The 22,636-nt window shown below is 40.3% G+C and overlaps 2 protein-coding genes across 2 annotated transcripts in view; both read right to left on the reverse strand.

Annotated features, from left to right (window-relative positions):
- LOC145266622 (proton-coupled zinc antiporter SLC30A5-like) overlaps window positions 1-22,636 on the reverse strand; it is a 103,391-nt gene that overhangs the window by 27,883 nt on the left and 52,872 nt on the right. The window contains exons 7-10 of the mRNA XM_080122532.1: window positions 22,357-22,447; window positions 20,115-20,191; window positions 11,431-11,601; window positions 8,826-9,114 (exon numbers count right to left, since the gene is read on the reverse strand). Coding sequence (XP_079978658.1) covers window positions 8,826-9,114; window positions 11,431-11,601; window positions 20,115-20,191; window positions 22,357-22,447 — 628 coding nt within the window. The remainder of the gene's footprint in view (window positions 1-8,825; window positions 9,115-11,430; window positions 11,602-20,114; window positions 20,192-22,356; window positions 22,448-22,636) is intronic.
- LOC145272817 (uncharacterized) overlaps window positions 11,633-22,636 on the reverse strand; it is a 731,987-nt gene continuing 720,983 nt past the window's right edge. The window contains exons 3-4 of the mRNA XM_080127049.1: window positions 17,857-19,037; window positions 11,633-11,664 (exon numbers count right to left, since the gene is read on the reverse strand). Coding sequence (XP_079983175.1) covers window positions 11,633-11,664; window positions 17,857-18,790 — 966 coding nt within the window. The 5' untranslated portion in view covers window positions 18,791-19,037. The remainder of the gene's footprint in view (window positions 11,665-17,856; window positions 19,038-22,636) is intronic.

Here is a 22,636-nt window from a genome sequence, read left to right on the forward strand (position 1 = left end):
TTTCGAATTTTCTCAAGGCAGCTCGTCGAGCTCTGATGGCTTTTCTGCATTCTTTTGTGAACCAAGGTTTGTTGTGATTGTTGGTTTTGGTTGTTTTCGGTATGGTATTATTTGCTATGTTTGTGAGTGTTTTAATGAAATAGTTCAAATGGTCATCTTCATCATTCTTTTCGATAATTAATTGATTTTTGCACTGTTCCTGGAAGTCTTCCCAATCCGCTTTATGTAGGTTCCATTTGGGTGTTTTTTGTTCAGTGCTAGTACTTAGACTTTCCAGGATGATTGGGAAATGATCACTCCCACAGGTGTCATTGTGTACTTTCCAGTCATAGTCCATATATATGGAAGGATCACATAAGGTAAGGTCAATGGCGGTGAAAGTACCTGTTGCTGGGTACATATAGGTGTAGTTTTGATTATTAAGGAGGCATAGATTATTTTTATTTATTATGTTTTCTATTTCTTTTCCTTTTTTATTTGTTTCTTTACTTCCCCATATTACATTGTGACTGTTGAGATCTACTAGTAGAAAAAAGGGTTTAGGGAGTTGTTTTATTAATCGAGTTATCTCAGTTTCGTTGATTGTATCTTTTGGAGGGATGTATATTGAGCAAAGTGTTATAGTTCTATGTAGAGTCACTGAACTGCAATTGCTTGCAAGTTTGTGTTTATATTTATTTGTCTTTGAGGGACTTCATTCTTCACAAGTATTGATGTGCCTCCAGAAGCTCTGTCCGTATCTTTATTTATGTAGTTGTAAGATGTGTAGTGTTTTATGTTGATGGTATTATTTTCTTTCAGAAAGGTCTCCTGTAGACAGACAAGTGCTAGGCTCATATTTGTTATTAATAATGTGAGTTCATTTTGGTTTGCTTTTATCCCTCTGATATTCCATTATAATATTTTGTTCATCATTTGGAATTGTGTTCAACTTCCATCGTCTCCAATCCCTCAAATCTATTTTCTGTCGGAGTCCCTGTTCGAGATATAGATCGGGATCTTTCTTTTCCTGTTTTTGTTTGTTTTTGTTTTTTGTCTGGGGGGATTTTTGATTCTTTTCTGGCTTGTGATGTGTTTGATGGTTGTTCGGTTGTTTTTGTAGAAATGGTTTGTGGTTTTGTTTCTTTTTGTGGTTCAGTAGTGTCTTTACTTAATATTATCCTTGGATTGGTTGCAGACATTGCACTATTCATTTTCCTCATTTCTTCTAATAGTTCTTTCATTTCCTTTATTAGTTTGCTTAGGACATCAATTTTCTTGTCAGTTGTATCCGTTACATGTATATGACCATTTTGATTGTTGATTGGATTAGTTTTTTTTGTTGCATCTTTTTTTTTTTTTTTTTTTATTACATTTTCACCCCAAACAAGGCAAATTGCCACTTTGGTGTAGGGGGCTACTATCAGGGGCAACAACTACTGGGGTACTATGTAGGGATTTGGGCAGCAAGGTGTCGGTTCACGTTACACTTGAACTTCTGCACGTCAGTACTGTTGGGGAAGCAGGGACCTGGAATGGAATTCCAGAGTCTTGCGGTTCTGGGGAAGAAACTATTGGAGTAAAAAGATCTTTTACATCTAGGGACCTCTACAGTGTGGGGGTGGGATCTAGTAGCCTGTCGGGTTTGTCGAGGGTGCTCGCGTCGTGGGGGCACAAGTGATTGCAGTTCATCAGAGCATTCACCACTAAAATACTTGTAGAACAGGCAGAGGGATGCAACATTTCGTCGATGGGACAGAGGCTGAAGCTTAGATGCCAGTTCAGGGCCTATCAGATTTGCGACTCTCTTTTGAACCTTGTCAAGGAGCGAGAGACTAGTAGCAGATGCACCAGCCCAGATGTGGCAGCAATACTCCATACATGGGCGAATGGTGGCCTTATAGAGGTACAGGATACTTTCGGGTGTTAGTAGTTTTCTAGCACGGTAGAGAGAGCCTACCTTTCTTGCAGCGGCCCTGGCAATGCCTTCAATGTAATTGTTCCAACTCATGTTTCCTGTGAACGTTAGGCCAAGGAGTTTGAAAGATGGACTCTCAGATAAAGGGTCGTTGGCCATTGCTATTGGTGGTAGAGAGGGTTTCTTGTAATTATTGAATGAAACTAGTTTAGTCTTGGCAGCATTGAACGCGACCAACCACTTTTGTCCCCATTCCACTACAGATTGGAGGTCTTCCTCTAGTGTTTCTGCCATTTCTTTAGAAATGTGTTCATTCGTCTTCCTGTCGTGTCTGCCATAGAGTGTAGTGTCATCAGCATATATACCCATCTCAGAGGCAATGTTGTCGGGGAGGTCATTTATGAATATCAGGAACAATAGAGGTCCAAGGATAGAACCCTGGGGCACTCCCGCATTTATATCATATTGTTTAGATGTGCGACCGTCGAGGACTACCTGGATTTTTCTCTTATCTAAGAAGGATTTAATTAAGTTAAGTATTCTACCAGTGATACCGTAAGATCTAATCTTCCTGAGGAGACCCTCATGCCATACCCTGTCAAAAGCCTTAGATATATCTAGAGCTACCGCTCTGCCTTCCCCCGCTTTGTCCAGTGATTGGTATATACGTTCAGAGATCACGGTGAGGATGTCTGCTGTGGAACGGGCTTGTCAAAATCCATATTGTTTGTCAGTCAGTAGTTTAGCATCTGTAAGATGATGGACTAGAGCATGGTTAATTATGGTCTCAAATATTTTGGCAAAAAGTGGGAGGAGGCTAATGGGGCGATAATTTGATGGGTCTGTCCTTTCGCCAGAATTCTTGAATACTGGTACAACAGAAGCAGTTTTCCAACAGCCCGGAAAGCAAGCTTCATTAAGACATTTGTTGTAGAGTTTGGAGAGAACTGGAGCTACTTCGGCTAAGCACTTTTTTAATAGCACAGCTGGGATAAGATCGGGTCCACATGCTTTTGAGGTGTCAAGGTTTTTTATGATAGCATGCACCTGAGCAGGGGTGGTTTTCAGATCGTCTAGTGTGGCGTCTGTCCGCATAGGAAAGTCAGGTAGGGGGTGGTTGGAAGGGTCCAGTGTGGAGTTTGAGGCAAACCGACTGGCAAGCATGTTAGCCTTGTCGGTTGCTGAGGAGACAACCTCGTGATTGTTGGTTAGTGGGGGAATTGTTGATTGCCCATTATTTACTACACTGTTGTAGATTTTCCAGAAGTCTCGAGTTCCTAGTTTTTGTGCTTCGATGCGCTTTTTAGTGGTTTCCGTAAATTCTCTCTTAGCTGTCGCTATTTCTTTCTTAACGTTATTTCTAGCTTCTCTATACTTCAGTCTGTTTGAACTGGACTTATGTCGGTTAAACCTACGGTATGCATGCTGCTTTTGAGTAATGGCAGTTGCACAAGTCGACGTAAACCATTGGGGAGAGTGGGGCTTACTATAAAATTTCCGCATGGGAACATGCGCTTCGATTGCAGTTTTGAACCAGTCAGTGGTCTCGTTTGCACACTGTTCAGCAGGGAGAGAGAAAATATTTTTCCATGGAGCATCTCTAATTAGTTCCCTGATGGCTTCCCAGTCAGCCTTATTATAATATCTCGTTGTTTTGAGCACTGGCTCTTCAGTTTTGGGACTAGAGTTTAGGGCGATTTCAACCATTATCATTGCATGATCAGCGTTCCCGAGTGGGCTGTGGCCCTTCGCTATGCAGTCATCGGGAACTGTGGTCAAAAACAGATCTAGAAGTGATGCGTGTTGTTCTTCCTGGTCAGGGAAACGGGTTGGAAACGTAACAATTTGTGATAGGGAGTGAGATATAGCGAAGCTATGGGTTGTGCTGCCCGCTGCATCTGTGTGAGTAGAGAATCCAAGCCAGTTTTTGTGATGGACATTAAAGTCACCAAACACATGTATTTGTGCGCTAGTGTCGAGGGACAGTGCCGTGTCTATGCTGTCAGATACTTTGTTTATTATGGAGCAGTCCTGAGTCGAGGGAGAGCGGTAGAGAAAATAATAGTAGCTAATACTGTGTTGCACGTTTAGTCTAAAGCACATAAAGGCTTGATCATCTGTTTCTAGGTTTGTTTCTCTAGTCAAGGGAAGGGTATTACGAATGTAAACTCCAAGTCCGTGCATATGTCTGTCAGAGTCCTTACGGCAGAGTGGGAGATATCCAGGCATGTTAAAGTGGTTAGAGGGAATGGAGGAGTGTAGGTTAGTCTCACTTAGTGCTAAGATATCCGGGGTATTTGTTAAGAGAAATGCTTAAACATCAGCTAAGTTAGTTCTAAGCCCACGGATATTTGTGAATGAGAGCCTCAAGGGAGGAGGCAAGTTGAATTTGTTTGTCCCTAATCCTGGTTTAAGCTTATTTTTAGATTGTACTGTCGTCATATTTTTTTTTTAAGAGTTTCGGTAAGGGGGAGCTAAACAAGAGGTTATGCGGAGCTTCAGACATGCATCACAAGTAGACCATCAGCTGACCTTTCTCCAATTAGGATTGTGGCCTCAGGAAAGCCCACCGGGGATGAGTGCAGGGTCCCTTTCCATGCGCGTCATGGCACTGCAAACAACCCGATATTATTCAACTGTTGATGGAGCAGCCGCTCTAAGCGCTACCAAAGAGTTAGGGCTCCTGTACTACCAGTCGGGAACAGCAGCCAGGAACTGTCAATCCGGTACCCTCAACCCTTTAGAAGAAGGTCAACCCAATCTAACCGCTCAGGCATATCTTATACTCAAGCACTCCCAAATGTTCAGTTATAGGGGTGGGGCATGCTGGGAATGGGGAAGAACGGCGTTTATTGCCCTAGCCAGGAAACAAGATCTACCGCTGGGTGTTTCTGTCGAATCACTGAGATAGTGTCTCTGCGCTTGACTAATAGGCAAAGAAGGAGTATGGAAGCCGGGCAATAGACAGAGCCTATCTACTCCTTAAGCAATTTAGGTTTGCAAACCGGTGAATTTGTTTGAGTCACCAGCTCTAGGAAGGTTGTCATCCAAGACTGAAGAGGCCTCTCTCCCCTTTGGTTTAGTTTCAGAGTTTTCCTTCTCCTAGACGGATGATCTGGGAAGACCTACTGGGTCCGTCAGCCCTGAGAGGGTTTTCTCCGCGCCTAGGTTCTAATCCAGGTATTTCTGCGACCCCGCGTTGTTAGCGTTACTGGGTTAGTTTGTTGGGGATTATATCTACTGATTAGTTACACTCCTCAAAGTGATTTAGGGACATGCTATTTACTTGTTAATGGATAAAGGGGGTGGGTGAAGTTCATGCAGTGTAAGCGTCTATGTTTGTAAGAGGGCTTGTTAGGGAGGAGATAATGTGATTTTAGACGTACCCTTTTTTTTTTTTTATTAATGTTAGCTTAGGTCTAGTATAGTGTTACAGTATGAGTAGGTATTAAGAATTGAGCTACGAGTTGTGCCCGAGCTATTTTAGATGATAGGAGGGTTAAGATGTAAGTGCAATATAGCATGGATAAGACAGCGAGTATTGGGTCATGCGTAATTAGGTGAATAGATATATATGGGCAGGTTTTCAGTAGGTGCGAATAGAGTTGGAGTTGTAGGTATTTTTTAGTAAGAGTCATGGGGCGTTTTGCATAACAAGGAGTGTCGTTTCAATAACGTAATTAATCGTTGCAAAACTCGAGACAGTTGTGTAGTGCATATCGCTTTGTTTCTGGGTACTTTGGCTGTTAAGTACCTGCCTTTGTGTGCATAGGCTGTTAAGTCCCTTACTGGATAGGAATGAGCTGTAATGCATGCCTTAGAGGTAGAAATGTATAGATCTATAGTGATGGTTATTAAAACAGTTTGCATGTGAGGGATTAGGGGCTGGAAGTTAGCGATTCAACTACAGATGCGGAGCAATGTGGGAGTTTAGTGGCGGATAGGTTGGAAGGAGTAGATTGTTAGCGTTCAAGAGAAGAGGGGTTATTTATTTACAGATGGATTTCCATTAGGATTTTTGAGTTACAGGTAAGGTTTAGTCTGAAGAAGGGAGGAAATTTTTTTTTTTTTTTTTTTTTTTTTTTTTATGCATGCAGGTAAGACAAACGCAATCGTCTTGGAGGTAAAATGTATAGGATTTCGTAGCTAGCTATTAGGTTTTTCCCTCCCAGTTATAGGGACAGCTAATTAATGGGATTTGGAATTGTAGTCATTAAGGTCAGGCGCAGAGTGTTGCATCTATTCAGAAAATTAGCCCTAGTATCACAGCTGGGATTATGTATATTGCAGTTAAAAATATAGTGCCAGTCAAATTATGAGTCACGTGCAGTGGTTTGGTATGGTATGGGTATCATGGAGGACACTTACATACAGCAAGCGTACGGTGATTGCATATATTAAGTATACTACTTAAATAAAGTTCTTCTGTCTTCTATAGTATAAAGAAAGGTGGTCCTAGCTCTGTTCTATATTCTTGCATAGGCTATTCGTTTTCGAGTAGAGTTCTTCTGACCTTAAAAACGGCTCGCGTGGGACTAAGTGTTAGAGACCATTTTTACGCATATGTAATTAAAATGCATTAAATAAATACATTTAAAGAGAAGGTATACACAGTTGGTAAAAGCAAAAAGAGAAATAAATAAACAAGGTGAATAAATAAATAAAAAATAAAGTAATAAGAAACGACTCGCATGGAAGCAAAGAGTTAAAGACAATATATGCGCATATAGTTAAAATACATTAGTCAAAATTTAGAGAAAAAAAAAAAAAAAAAAAAAAAAAAGCAGTTGCCATTTTGGTAATATTAGGATTTGTTAAATTACTTAGCTTATATTGATTGCATCTGCATATGTTTTAGTTTCGATGATTTTCCTGGCCTCTGGGTAGGATATATTCTTTATATGTTTTAGTTTGGTCACTTCTTTTTCTCTTTTCCATATTTCGCAATATCTAGAGCCAGCGCCATGGTTTCCCAGGCAGTTGGCACACTTGAAATCTTTTCTGCAGTCAATGTGTGGGCCACTTTCTCCACATCTTCCACACACTGGTAATCGTGTGCACCGATCTTGATGGTGTCCAAACTTCTGGCACTTGAAGCATTGGAGGGGGTTTGGAATATAAATTTCTACATTTATTTTCATATATCCGACTTTCACTTCTTTGGGTATGGTGAGGGAATCGAAAGTTAGTATATATGTATTGGTATCGATTTTCTCACTGTTTTTTTTAATTTGAACTCTGCGAACATCTAACACATTCTGTTTCTGTAAGTTTGTCCTGATTTCCTCCAAGGGACAAAGTGCAAGTTCGTGGCTTTTCACTACTCCTTTGCAGGTATTTAGGGTTGGATGTCTGTAGCATTTGACTTTGATGTTTTCAAATAATTTTAGTTTCAATATTTCTTTAGTTTGTTCTTCGTTATGGGTTTCTATTAGTAGGCTGCCGTTAAATTGTTTTTTAATAGACTTTGGTTTTAGAGTTTTAAGATTTTTTTCAATTTTAAAAGGTGATAGTTTGCTCAAAGGAGTTTCCTCCATTGATTCTATTACTACGAATGTTGAGTTCCTTGGTTTTATCGTCTCTTCGTCAGAGCTACTGATGTCAGAGACATCAGAGTGGGTTCTCTTTGGGTGGTTGGGTGGTTTTTGGGAGGAATAAGCCATATATTGTTTTCTTTTTTCGTCATCTTTGTTCCCCACCCACCTCGGAGTCCTATTTGGGAAGAGCCTGGGGGGAAACCCATTCGCCCAGCCTCTACAGGGATACAATGATGATATAACCGACTTTGGTGGTATCATAATGATTATCTGTTCTCTCTTGATATTGCTATGGGATCTGTAGCAATCCTGAGGGGTTTACAGCCTCGTCATCGATATTCACACCTAATCGATTGACCCTCAGCCACCGCTTTCCATCATATATTAGGGAGTAGGATTATTTGTGGGAGAGGGGGGATGTGTTGTATTAGTAGTGAGTTTTTGGAATGGGCAATATATGGTGGGGCTTGGCGTGACTGGCCGATTGGTCAGATCGGGCCTCTCCGACCGCCCGTCTAATCGAAGTAAGGGCCAAAGTAATGTGTTGCGGTGCCTAAACTTCTATGTATCCTGGTTTAGGTTCGCTCAATCACCAGGATCACGTCCTAAGACTTTACGGGTAGCAACCCACGGCTAACTGGTTGCCCCATTGAGGGATTTTTACCCTCTGCAGGGGGGCAGTCGGTTTGTTCTCATGCCCTACCGACAGGGCAAAAAAATAAATAAATAAATAGATAATTTAATAGAATATATTTGTTTTCTTTTTCTTTCTTTTTTTGTTGTTTCTTTTCCTTTTTAAAATCTGTTTCTATTTAACCCATAGTTGGGACCCTAACAGGTACTACCACTCCGGGTCAGGGTAGACCTGGGAGCAATGGCAATTAAGAGGTGGCTCCACACTCCCCAAGCCCGTAAGCCGGACCTCACCATCGGATGTAGTTTAAGGTCATATCCAGGACCGGGAGTAAGGTAGGAAAAAATAAAATAAAAAGGGAGGGGGGGGGGAAATAGGCTGTTGTTTTTGTTTTTGGTTTTGCAGAACATAATTAAGTTTTACAAAAAAGATCAGAAAACAAAAAACGTCAATGTAGGTGCATTTCGTCTCAGGAAGCCACAGGGCAGCCTGATCTGGTAGCACCAGGGGCTGCTAAGGGATCAAAATTGGTACGTGTGTGTGTGGGGGGGGGTCATCGGATTTTATCTGTCAACTGTTTCACAACTGCGCATGCACGAATCATACACATGCCAGCTTCCTTATGTTAAGAATAAGTAGGTGTAAAAACACTTTTTAAAGATCATATAATATTTATGCACATTTTATGACCGGGCAATGCCAGGTGGCCTGCTAGTATTTTATAAATGTAAGAAAAAATAAAGAAACATCCATTTACCTATTAAGAAAGCACACAAACTGAAGAGGACTCCGGCAGAAAGAATGTGATCTTCTGTGATAATCTCCGATAATTTATTCATTGTGGTGATGCTTGCCATATATGGATGGTTCCAACTGACGCTAAGTAGTAGAGCCGAGAAGAAAATGGCATAGGCACCGTAAGCACCTGTCTGTACTGGTTGGAGGTGGTTAGTAACAATAGCCGTGACATAATAGTCGACAATAAATGTGAAGAAGATGACGAGAAACAATGGGAAGAGCAAATACCAAATGGATTCCACATCGTTCTGAAAAAAAAAAAAAAAAAAAAATTTTAACTTAAAAGAAACACAAATCAAAATAAAACGCTTGAAATTCATGATTAAAGTTGCAGTAAGAACTAAAAATTCTAAAATTTAATAACATTATTGAGTGCTTATTTAGAATTATCCCTATTTTTAAAAAAAACTAAACCGTGGAATAATCTTTATGATGTCGGGATAAACCGGGTTAGAGCAACACAAGAAAAAGAAGGAAGGAGCGATAAAGCAGTGCCCTGACTCAACAGGCAACTGTGAGCGTTGCCATTAAATCAGAATGAGAGATCACGTAGGCATCAGGAAATCTATCAGGCGGCAACACATTCTATTTTTAGATATGTTGCAGGAATAACATCAGGCGGGGAAAAAAAAGAAAGATTTTCTCTCACTCAGTTGACGTGAAGGGGCGCATTTTTTTTTTTTTTTTGCTTGAGAAAAAAGGGTTTAATTGCAGTAATCACACCTGGAGCAATGATGAGGACAATTTCCTGCTCCAAGGAGTACAAAGTCTCTCATTGGACATTACGGCAAGGATGGAATCAGAGATGCATGACCATCTCTGTAAATTGGAACTTTTATGCAACAAACCAGGTAGCAAATCGATTACAGATTATGCCAAAAAGAAACAAGTCAGTGATATTTTCTCTTGCTAGCCCTGGTTTGTAGATTCATGTCAAGTTCTTACCCCATCCTCGTTTCATGTGAAAAGAAAAAGCTTTGCTATATTCTTTCAGGATTCGTGGATACGGCTGAGGCCCGTTGAGTCATCCATTGAACATTCTGTTGAGAAAACGTCTCTGCTTAAATCCTCATCTTTCCTACATTTCCAGAGATGGGTTGTCCCATTGAACAATCAGTCAGGAAAACTTCTCTGAACTTCTCTATGCTTAAACCCCATCAGACTTTCTAATTACCGGGAGAAACTGAAAAATTCTTTAAGTTTGATATCTATGGCATTTTGTTTTATCCTTTATTTCAGCGCCATGGAAGTGTTGATTGTAAATAAAAGCTAGATCAAAAAAAAAAATGTTACAAAATATGAAAATCTAATTATTTGGATTTTCAGTTATTGCCATTTTGTTCATTTTCTCTTTCTCCTTGTGTTTCTGCTTTCTGTTGGACTGCTGATTCTTTTATATTTTATTTTATGCTCTTTTCATTATGTTTTCGGAACCGTTTGCATGGAAGATTACAAGGAATACAAGCCTAACACCCTACTTGCCTGGGAATCAGCTGGGTGGCGCATCTTCGGTGGTAAATTTCCTTACCCTTCAATGAAAGCCAATGCACGCATTCTAAGTCTGAGTGCTAGGGCCAAAATTAATTCTGTGCCCTAAAACCAGATCAAGGATGTAATAATGTATATACCTATCATGGAACGAAGATATCATGTTCCAAAAATTATGTAAATTGATCCAGTAGTTTTTTTTATACAGAAAATCATTTTAATACAATTTTTAGCAATTGAATAGGAAATTGTATTAGAAGTTGATTTTGATAGTTTGAATTGAGTTGTCTCCCCCTTATTTATAAAACATGATGGATTAAAACCTAACGTCATAAAATTTTATTAATTTACATGATTTTTTTTTTCATTCCATGACAAGTTTGTGCATAAAATTTTTCAGAGATATTTCTGCCTTTTCGTTTTGTAAATAGGTTTAATTTGAAATAAGCACTGAATATTGAATACTAGTAGAGTTACCCAGCATTGCCTGAGGTTCTAACTACTATCAATAACAGATTACAAAAAAAAAATAAAATATATGCTAAACAATCTGTAGGTACCTCCAACACGCATCACAGTTTTAACCCCACCTATATGTAGCATGATGTAAATTAATTCAATATCATCCTAACTTTTTACCATTTAAAAGAACAAGCTTCAAATAAACTATTTTTTTTTTTTTTTTTTTACAGCATACAAAAATAATGAAAATGTGAGACAAAAATCGGAGAACTTCATTCCATAACGGATACGTACAATATAACCTTTTTCGATATTTTCATGTTTTAATGTCTTGATTAAACTGTACAAGTACCAACTCTTGATATAATAAAAATCGGAAATCCAAAACTAGCGCTCTCCTTCAAAGCTCCAAAATATCTATTATGAGCCACAGGTATGTTGATATTTTATGGAGGACCATTCACTCCAAAAATGAGCCCATTCTCTTTCTCGGACACATACACACACACACACACACACACACACACACACACACACACACACACACACAATATGATTGGTGTAGAGACAAATAAAAATAATTTCTATTTCGATGCAAACTAAAAATGTCTCACCTCTTTGGATATGTACAAGAATAAGGCCCACGGTAAAAGGAGTAAGCCAGACCCCAAAGTGGACAAAGAATGAAGACGTTTTGCTCCACCAACATCAAGAGAAAGTTTTTTGGAAGCATTATCAAAACCTGTTTGTAAAAACAAGGTAAAAAATAACAGAACAACACCTCCCTGAAAAAGAAAAGAAAAGTCAATTCATAAATTACTTTTGATTAAAATTAACAACCAAATAAACTGTATTTAAAAGAAAAATTTTTTTAATTTCAACTTCTAAAAAATTGTTCAAGTAGAAAAAAAAACAGACATTGGAAGCAATTTAAAAATATATATATATATATATATTTATATAAAATGGGTTAATAAATTCCAACGAAAGAAAGATGTATATTTAAATAAGGGAGTAGTCACCAACAATGTGTATTTTTTAACATTATTTTATTATTCCGTGTCTTGGTTTTTCATTGAGAATTATGTTTGGATCATTGTAATAATGTTTTTAAGTCATTGAAATCGTTTACACGCGTTTGAAAATAATTTCTGACGAGGACGCATCACAGACCGTCTGAAACGCGCGTAAACAATTTCAATGACTTAAAAACATTATTACAATGATCCAAACATAATTCTCAATGAAAAACCAAGACACGGAATAATAAAATAATGTTAAAAAATACACATTGTTGGTGACTACTCCCTTATTTAAATATATATATATATATATATATATATATATATCCATATTAATGATGGGGCAATTTCATTACCCCCCCCCTTCCTATTCTAATATAATTACCAATTTTGTTCAAAATTCTTGATTCTGATTTTTTAAAATTTCTAAATACAAAGTTGTTTTTTTCTGTACGAGTGTGTGGATGGGGGGGGGGGGAATTACCAAAATCCTCATCTAAAAAATTGTGAAGCATAAATTTTTTGATTGAATCATCAAAAATAAGAACGATAACAATGAATAAAAGATGAAGACAATTAACCAAACTCTAGTCCCTCACCTTACAGATGCTAAACTTCTGCCTGACCAACAATATGGATTTAGACAAGCCCATTCAACAGCAGACATCCTAACTGTAATCTCAGAACAAATATACCAGTCACTGGACAAAGCGGGGGAGGGTAGAGCGGTAGCTCTAGATATATCTAAGGCTTTTGACAGGGTATGGCATGAAGGTCTTCTCAGGAAAATCAGATCATATGGTATCACTGGAAGAATACATGACATAATTAAATTCTTCTTAGATAAGAGAAAACTCCAGGTTATCCTCGACGGTCGTACATCTAAACAATTGTTGACTTGTGTAGTGGACTTTCGGTCAGCGTTCAAGTTGTGGATAACTTGACAAAGACTAAAGTTACTTCTCATGAAAGAGGAGAACTATTTATGGCACAATGGGAGATTCCATTGTGCACACATGGGCCAGTCTATTCCTTGGATTGTGATTGGCTGAATCACCTGATTGGATATGCTTGTACATAAATACAAGCCCTCAGTCCAGCTCAATCTGGTGTCAGTCTTGTGCATAAGCTGGACCCTTGGTAAGTGTTGCTGCTATTATTATTATTATTGTTGTTGTTGTTGTTGTATGTTATTGACTAACACAGTTCTTTTGATTATTCTACATCTCCCCTCTTCCCCCCCCACGAGTAGGCTGGGTTGTGTGAGAGGTGTATCTCTCTTTTAGGCCTAGTTTGTTGTGTGGTAGTAACCTAGAAAGAGCTCGGGGAATCCTTGATCGAAAGCGGGGGGGATATATGTGTGGTTTGTTGTTGGGGTTTGGTTGCTGTGTATGTGCTATTATAGGGAGACAGTGGGAGATGCAAGAATGTAGTATCGCTTGAGGGAATTGTTGGTCCTAGTGCTGCACTTGGTATTGGGGTTGGTGCAGGCTTAAGTTCGCATTTTCTGAGGAAACGGCGGTTCCTAAGTGTGATCCTTCTGGATCCGTTAACCCTGATTCGGTATTGTCGATCTGGTAGGGAACTGATGATTTTGCCCGTTGTGTTCCATCTACGATTGACTGGATTTTGGATGTGTGACGGGACACCGGACGATGCCGGGTGTCCCGTTCAGCTAGGGGGGGGGGGTAGTGCTGATACTGTGTCAAAGATTAAGACAGGCGTTTATGAGATCTTCGGGAGACATGATATCGGTTTTAATGGCGAAAAAAAAAAAGAGATTATTTTTCTAGTTGGATCTGGTGAGAATGAGTTTTAACTAATGTAATTGATACGGACAGTCTCGAGAATTGGGTTCCAAAATGTCTGCTCGGAGTCGGGGACCCGTGGTGTTTTAACTCAGAGACCACCAAGCTAGTTTGACAGATATGTTCACAAAACAATAGAGAAAGGGAAAAGTATAAGAAAATAGAGGGATAGAAAAAGAAATTCACAAGAGAACAAAGAGGGGGGAAATAGAAGATAATGGAGAAAAGGAAGGAAGATGCTTTTGATATAAACAACGATCGCCTACTCGAAAAAGATATAGAAGGGTTTTGGCAGTCTTTGGCTAGCGAGCGAAGCGTACACATCGGCTCTCGCCCCGCCTGGGGGTGAGAGGGGCAGAAATCTCAATAAGAACCAACTTGAAAAGATCTTGTTCTTAGCTAGAGAATTAACCTGATATCTCAAGTATACAACCTGCATCACGAAGCGCGGATAACGAAAACACGACTTTAAGCAAATGTAGAATGATTGCAAATAATTATTTTATTTGGTTTAAACGAAAATGACCTCAGAGTTTTTTCTTTGTTTTTCGATTGCCGGCATAAGTGAAAATGCAGTTTATTTCAGGTATGCCCTGACGCCAGACGACGAAGACACATACACAAAACCAGAGTGACGGCCGAAGAGGACAATGTCACCACACGGACTTGGGGTCTTGCACGTTTAACGTGCCTGGAGCAGCAGAGGTATGTTTTCCAGGGACCAGTACTAGTCTGGTCACGCTGGAGGGGTCCACCACTGGACGACGCATGCCCGGGATACGAAAGTGTCACATTCACGTGCCAGTGACATATATCAGTTACAGATGGCTACAGTGTCACCAGCTTGTAACGGTGGAAGGTTGTGGGTATATTTATTGTATCTTTCTACTATTTTTGCATTGCGGTGGTGGAGCATTTCCTCGCGATGTTGTGCCGCTGACACCCATTCAGGATGAGGCTTGTAGAGGATTGGCTGTGAAGGAATGGAGTCACGTAGTCGACGGTGAAGTAATAATTGAGCCGGTGATAGGCCAATGCTTTGGATTGGGGTATTCCGATACTGCAAGATGGCTCGGGCAACACTGTCATTGTCCAAGGAACCGCGGGGGCCTGTGTTTCCTTTCACAATCCTCTTTGCAGTTTTTACTGCGAGCTCTGCCCTGCCATTGGATTGGGGATACGCAACAGAAGATAATCTGTGCCTAACACACCATGTTTTCAAAAATTCTTGGAACGTGCTGGAAGTGAAAGGTGGGCCGCCATCGGTGCTGAGTTCTTCTGGGGCACCATATGTTTGGAACAGTTGTCGGCATATGGACATCAATTTGGTTGTAGTAGTGTGACCTGATTCTAGGCGGTATAAAATTAGCAAACCAGTTAGCCTATCTGCGCAGGCAAGGTATGTGTGATCTCCAATATAAAAAATATCCATGACGATTTGTTGGAATGGCCACTCTGGGGATCGTGTTAGAATGATAGGCTCCCTTGGTTGACTAGGTGCGATGGTTGCGCATACCATGCAATTCGCCCTAATACTGCGGATTGATGCATCCATCCCTGGCCAGTACACCGATTCGTTGGCACGTGCTTTCATGCCGACTACTCCTTGGTGTGCAGAATGCAGGCAGTGTAGGACCTTTTTTCGTTGTGTTTTGGGGATGACGATCCTTCGATCCAACAATACTAGACCATTGTCAATGCTAAGGCGGTGCCTCACCTCCCAGTACTCACGGATTTCGGGCGCAGTGAGATTACGTGTTTTTGGGAAGCCTTGCTGTATTGTGTCTATTAATTTGTTATATTGTTGATCGCCACGACCTGCTGACCGAATTAGGTCTGGTGATATCATGGCTATATTACTGCTGTCTGCAAATATTGCTATTAAGGCTGTTGACTCTGTTATGTTGCTTATGTTGTTCGACTCCAGTATATCCATTTGAGAGGGTTTTGTTGGAAATACATTGAGGAGGGCTTGCACCATCGCCACTGGGTGGCGGAAAACTGCATCAGGGCCTCTGTGCCACTTCCCGGGGCAATGCTGTATGGTAAATCTGTATCTCAGGGTCTTTTCCTTTAGTCTAAAGAGCCGAGGGTTTTGGATCTTGCTCAGATCACGATCGCCAAATATCCCCTTCAGAGGTTCATGGTCTGTGACCACTATGATGTTTGGAGAACCCATGACGAACATACGGCATTTCTCCAATGCCCATGCTATTGCTGCTGCCTCACCCTCTATTGGTTTGTATCTGCGCTCAGCATCCGTGCAAAATCTGCTGCCGGCATATATCAGATGCCAACCTTCGGAACAGCAGATTGGGGCTTTTTCCATGGTACATTGGCAATGTTTTTGTAGGAGTAGGAAGCCCATTCCTTCTTTGCTCCAATCTGGAGCAAGGCAAGTTGCTCTGTCTTTGTCAAATGTTGCTACCTCCTTCTGAACTAGGTGAATTATAACTCGCTTGGAATCTTTGAATGCGTCTTCAAGGTTTTGATTCCAAGCAAATTTGGAGTTTTGTTTGACGAGGTCCCGAAAAGGCACCATAACTGGACCCAGTGAATATGCCCAGGCTACTTGGTTGACAAGCCCAAACCATGATCTGGCATCAGTAATGGTCCTTGGGACTGGAAAATTCTGTATCATGATCTCAGAAGGGGTCACTCCTGAAGAGGTTATCTGGAGGCCTCCAAATTGTACGACATCCTGACAGAATTGGAATTTGTCGGTGTTGAGCACAATTCCATTCTTAGCACATTGGAGCAGAAAATCGAAGGTATGATAAAAGGCTCCCTCAATGCTAGAGTCATATAGCAGGGTATCGTCTACTATCTTCACCTTGCGTGGGATATCTTTTATTATCTCATCGTATCTGCGAGTGTAAGCATCCCCAGATGCGACATATCCTTGAGGCATCCTAAGATACATGTATCTTCCCCACTCAGTTATGAAGGTGGTTAATGGTTGAGATTCTTTGTCTAAGAGAATCGAGTGGTATCCATCAACAGCGTCTAGGACTGTTTTCTTTGTTCTAGGTGGCACTTGCAGTGCCAACTGGAATGGCGACCCAGTATGGTGGGTTTCTCGCTTGCATTGAGAGTTAAGGTGTTGGTAATCTATTGTTCTCCGTGGATTACCATTCTTTTTGGCAGTTATTACCATAGTACTGCACCAATCAGTAGGCATACCCACGGGTACTGGAGCTATGACACCTTTTTCTACATCCTTCCAAAGGGCTTGTCTTACTGGTTCCTTGAAGTGGAAGGGTACAGGAATTGGGTTATGCCTGGCTTTAGGGATTGCTCCCTCTTTGAGGTGAATGTGGGCAGCTGGGCCGGACATGGCTGGAAATATCCCATCTTTGTTGAATGTCGTTTTGGCAAACTTTTCTAGGAGCCAGCTCTTAAAAAAGTTTGCCTATGTTATCTTCTGTTGCGGGAAAAGGGAGGTTTTTGGGGCGATTTGGCAATTGATCTACACACTTTTTAGACTCGGTGTCTACCTCTTCATGTGCGTCTGCTAAAGGGTTTGGAAAATGTTTGTGCAATATTCCCACAGCGATGCAGGCTGCTCTGCTGAGATAAAGCCGTTGTATACCCTTGCATATGTAGAGGGCTTGTTTAGTTGTTTTCCCTCTGACCACAAACTCAACTGGTAGCCAACCCTGACACATGAGTGTGAAACCTCCAACTGTTCGTATGATCTTTCTTGATTGGACAAGACTAATCTCTGTGAGGCCCATTTTGATTAAATGCTTTGGTCCCCCAAGACAAATGGCGGCACCACTGTCGGGAAAAACCTTTAGCGTTGTACTACAACTCCTAGGGATATTGACAGCTTGTCTGGGATCTGGTTTTGGTGAGAATGGGATTACTGATGCATTTATTTCAGTTAACAGATCACCTTCTGTAGTCATAATGGTGCCCCTCATTTGATCGAATGTGATATGGGCCATGAGTGTATTCATGGGAGCTTCTTGGTCTTCAAAACTTTTTATCACTGCCGGGCGATATTTCTTTGTCCGGCACACTGCTGAGAAATGGTTAAGTTTCCCACAAGTGTTGCACATTTGATTCCATGCCGGACATGTTAAATGGCGGGCACTTGTCCTTGGAGTACCGTGTTGGTGACTACCGCAACCTATGCAGGTTTGACGGGGTTCTTTATCAGCAATGTTATCGTTGTGAGTAGCAGTCGAGCTAGTGCGAATATTGCCTCTGCTAGTCCGTACAGCACTGTTTTTTTTTTTTTTGCGATACATTGACATCCGAACTGTAGCTATGTCTGAGGTATCAGTCATTGCGGTTTGGTCCCGTAGTGCAGACTCAAATGCCTCAGCATGACAAATATTTTGGTTGAGAGTTTTTAGCAACCCGGCTTTTGCCAGTAGATCGGTCTGAAGCGTATCATTCGATATCCCTTTGATAAATTGGTCCTTGATGTAAATGTCGGACAGGTCGTGATCGCAGTTGGGGCATGAGAAATTACAGTCTATGGCCGTGGACCTAAGACGAACAAGGTATTGTTGGATGGGTTCATCTTCATGCTGTGATATAGATGCAAATGTCATCCGATGGACCATGGGATTTGATTTTTGAGTTACCAATGCTTCTGTCATCTCTAGCAGCTTGTCTGGGTTGGTGGTGAAGAACTTAGGGTACGTATTTATGATTGCGTTTTGAACGGATTCATCAGCGCAACTGTATAACTGGATATTGGCCTGAGAAGTTGGCATGTCCGTTATTCTGGTGAATACTTCCCAGTCAATCCGAAATTTTCTGAATTGTTGAGGGGTCATTTCGAGATGAAGTTGGGGAGGCCTGGCAGCTGGTGCCTTAGCATAGGTGGTCTGGGTAGCGGGCTCCTTGGCTTGTCGAAGGATAGACAGAGCTTCTCCCATTGTTGTGATTCCCAATTCTCTTAGCATGGCTCGATCCATTACTTGAAGGTTTTCTTTCCTCAGTTTTTCCTTCACAAAAGTTGCAGCGTAGCTCTTGGCGGAATCGGCAGCAATGCCTGCTTTGAGGAAATAGTCTTCCCAATCTTCTGTCTCGAATCCTGTTCGTAGCGCCATGTTGACTTGTGTAGTGGACTTTCGGTCAGCGTTCAAGTTGTGGATAACTTGACAAAGACTAAAGTTACTTCTCATGAAAGAGGAGAACTATTTATGGCACAATGGGAGATTCCATTGTGCACACATGGGCCAGTCTATTCCTTGGATTGTGATTGGCTGAATCACCTGATTGGATATGCTTGTACATAAATACAAGCCCTCAGTCCAGCTCAATCTGATGTCAGTCTTGTGCATAAGCTGGACCCTTGGTAAGTGTTGCTGCTATTATTATTATTATTATTGTTGTTGTGTGTTATTGACTAACACAGTTCTTTTGATTATTCTACAACAATACAATATAAATGCGGGAGTGCCTCAGGGGTCTATCCTGGGACCTCTGTTATTCCTGATATTCATAAATGACTTCCCTGTGAGATGGGTGTATTTGCTGATGACACCAAGTTCTATAACAGACACGACAGGAAAACAAATTAACACATATCTAAAGAAATGGCAGAAACACTAGAGGATGACCTCCGATCTGTAGTGGAATGGGGACATAAATGGATGGTCACATTCAATGCTGACAAGAAAAAACTTGTTTCCTTCAATAATTACAAGAAACCTTCTCTACTACCAATAGCAATGGCCAATGACTCTTTATCTGAAAGTACATCCTTTAAACTGCTCAGCCTAACGCTCTCAGGAAACATGAGTTGGAACAATTACATCGAGAGTATCGCCAGGACCACTGCGAAGAAGGTAGGTTCTCTCTACCGTGCTAGAAAGATACTAACGCCCAAAAGTATCCTATACCTCTATAAGGCCACCATTCGCCCATGTATGGAGTATTGTTGTCATATTTGGGCTGGTGCATCTACCACTAGTCTCTCGCTCCTAGGCTAGGTTCAAAAGAGAGTCGGCAATCTGATAGGTCTTGAACTGTCATCTAAACTTCAGCCCCTGTCCCATTGATGAAATGTTGCATCCCTCTGCCTTTTCTACAAGTAATTTAACGGTGAATGCTCTGACGAACTGCAAGCACTTGATCCCCCTCGACGTAAATACCCCCGACAAACCAGACAAGCAGCTAAATCCCACCTCTTCACAGTAGAGATCCCTAGACGTAAGAGAGCCTTCTACTCCAGTAGTTTCTTCCCCAGGACAGCTAAACTTTGGAATTCCCTGCCGGGTCCCTGCTTCCCCAACTGTACTGACATGCAGAAGTTCAAGTGCAACGTGAACCGACATCTTGCTGCCCAACTTCCTACACAGTACCCCTGATGCCCATGTCCCTGATAGTAGCCCCTACAACAAAGTGGCAATATGCCTTGTTTGGGGTGAAAATGGTGAAAATTTAATAAATAAAAAAAAAAAAAAAAAAAAGAAAATTATTTGAAAAGTTTTTAGAGAATCTGACCTTATGATCCGACCATCCGATTAAATCGAACGCATGATGAAATATTCTGGTTATGAAATTATTATGAAGATCATCGGCTGTGGAGGAAAATCGAAATTAAGGAAAAAAAGCAAAGAAATCTTTTCCAAAACTGAAATCATAATGGCTGACATCAAATAAGAATTAACGGTATGAGTATTTATTTTTGCTGACAATTTCCTCATCTTTATAGTTGTCATTGTTTCACTATGTTTTCGCCAACTTATCCTTTGGCCTTCTTCAGGTGGTTACCCATGACGGGAGAGGAATGCTGAGTCTTGCTATTGTATCCCCAGTAATTACTACCTTCCATTGTTGTTGTTGTCTCATCAGGTTTTTGGCCAACTAATCCTCTGGCCTGCTTTGGGTAGGATTGAAACCACTATCTTCAGACAATGCTCACCTGGAACCATAGAGACTCAACACCTCTATCCACTGTGCCATGGCCCCTTCGGATAAGTTGGCCCGAGACATGACGAAACAACAACTATGAAAATGAGGATAATTGTTTGCAAAAATAAATACTCACATTATGAAGCCTCATTTTGAAGGATTCAAAAAATAAATAAAATAATATACAAGAACCAACTAGTTTTAACATTCATAATGTTGGCATATTTAAAAAAAAAATGTATAAACAAGAGTTCTGAACTGTCATCTAAGCTTCAACCTCTGTCCAATCGGTGAAATCTTACATCCCGCTGCCTGTTTTACAAGTATTTTAATGGTGGATGCTCCGACAAACTACAAGTCCTTGTACCCCCTTGACGTAACTACCTCCGACAAACCCAATAAGCAGCAAAGTCCCACTCTACACAGTAGAGATCCCTAGATGTAAGAAAGCCTTCTACTCTAATAGTTTCTTCCCCAGAACTGTTATACTTTGGAATTCCCAACTGTACTGACATGCAGAAGTTCAAGTGTAATGTGAGCAGACATCTTGCTGCTCAACTCCCTACATAGTATCTCTGCAACTCATGTCCCCAATAGTAGCTTCCTACATCAAAGTGGCACTGTGCCTTGTTTGGGGTGAAAATGTAATAAACTTTGCATTTCATGAGTTGATGTAAGAGTTAAAATCACATCAAACGTTCATGAAAATGTTTATTTTCAAATGGCGACTGGGGACCGCCTGCAAATTTAAAATTCTACTGACACTTCCTCCTTTGGAGGAAGCCAGTTCAACATGCCTAGGGTGAATGCCATATAATTTGCTCCTTTCAAAAAGAAATTAAACATAGCTCATTATATTTTTTTTAATGAAAATCACTCCAGACAAGGCATGAAGCCACTTGATCTAAGAAAAAAATATAAACAAAAAAAAAAAACACTCCTCAACCATTTTACATTATGTTTGAAATTCTATTGAAATTTATATTTTTATTCTCAGGGTTACAGGTCTGGGTCTGTTTCCTTTGTTTCCCTCAAAAATATATCTGAGAAGGAAAGAGGAATAAATAAAAACCTGGCCAGAGATAGGCTAGTTTGGGAATCAATTTTTTCAACTCATCCAACACATGCTAACAAGTAAAACGAACGTTAAACCAAATATGATGATGATGAATTTATTGTCTATTTGTGAGGAAGTCTCAGTCGGTATTTCGGTTTCTATCCAGGGTACCCTATTTTGGAGAGATGGATTCTCCCATATAAAAGGAATTCCTCTCCTTCTTGCTCACTCGTCATGATTTAATAAACAAAAACAAAAAACAAAGAAAAACATTTTAGTACAAATAAAAATTCCATTATTAAAGTGCTGTTATGTCATAATTTTACACAAATTGAAAATATTTGAATTTTCAAAGGGTACAGGGGGTTACATTTTTACTTACACAGAAAATGCATCAAACAATTTATAATCATTTTTTAAAACTGTTTTTCATTCGATGACCTTGACCATTGTAAAATTCATAAAAATAGAAAAATATTCAGTAAAAAATATTTGTTTATAAAGAATCTGTGAGAGTGGACTCAAATAAAAATGGGGCGGATAGGAGGAGGTAAATTGTTTTTTTGGTTTTTTTTTGCCTTTGCAGAAAATAATTGAGTTTTGCAAAGAGAAAAGGAAGAAACAAAAAACATTAATGTGTGGTGTATTTGAGTCAGGAAGCCAATTTCTTCAGACAGCCTGTACACTGATGCTATTCGATCTGGTAGCACCAGTATACAGTAAAAAATATTCGTTTCTAAAGAATTTGTGAGAATGAGATCAAAGAAAGGATACATTCATGATCAGAAATTTGGTGAAGACGATCATCATGGTCAAAGAGAAGGAGAGTGACAGCACCAAGAATGAAGAAGACGGCCCCTCGAAGCTGCAAAATAAAAAAGAATCAACCAGAGATTGAATTTCATGTAACATTAATCAAATAAAAAAACAATAATGATTAAGAGAGAGAGAGAGAGAGAGATAAGATGGGGAGACAGAGGGAAAGAGGGGGGGGCAGTTTGAAAAAGAAAACCAACAAAAGTTTCATTTCCAGTTTTCATCATAATCAATTGAA

The sequence above is a fragment of the Euprymna scolopes genome, chromosome 4 (assembly GCF_053919585.1).
Source record: "Euprymna scolopes isolate OS-2025 chromosome 4, ASM5391958v1, whole genome shotgun sequence".
NCBI lineage: Eukaryota > Metazoa > Mollusca > Cephalopoda > Sepiida > Sepiolidae > Euprymna > Euprymna scolopes.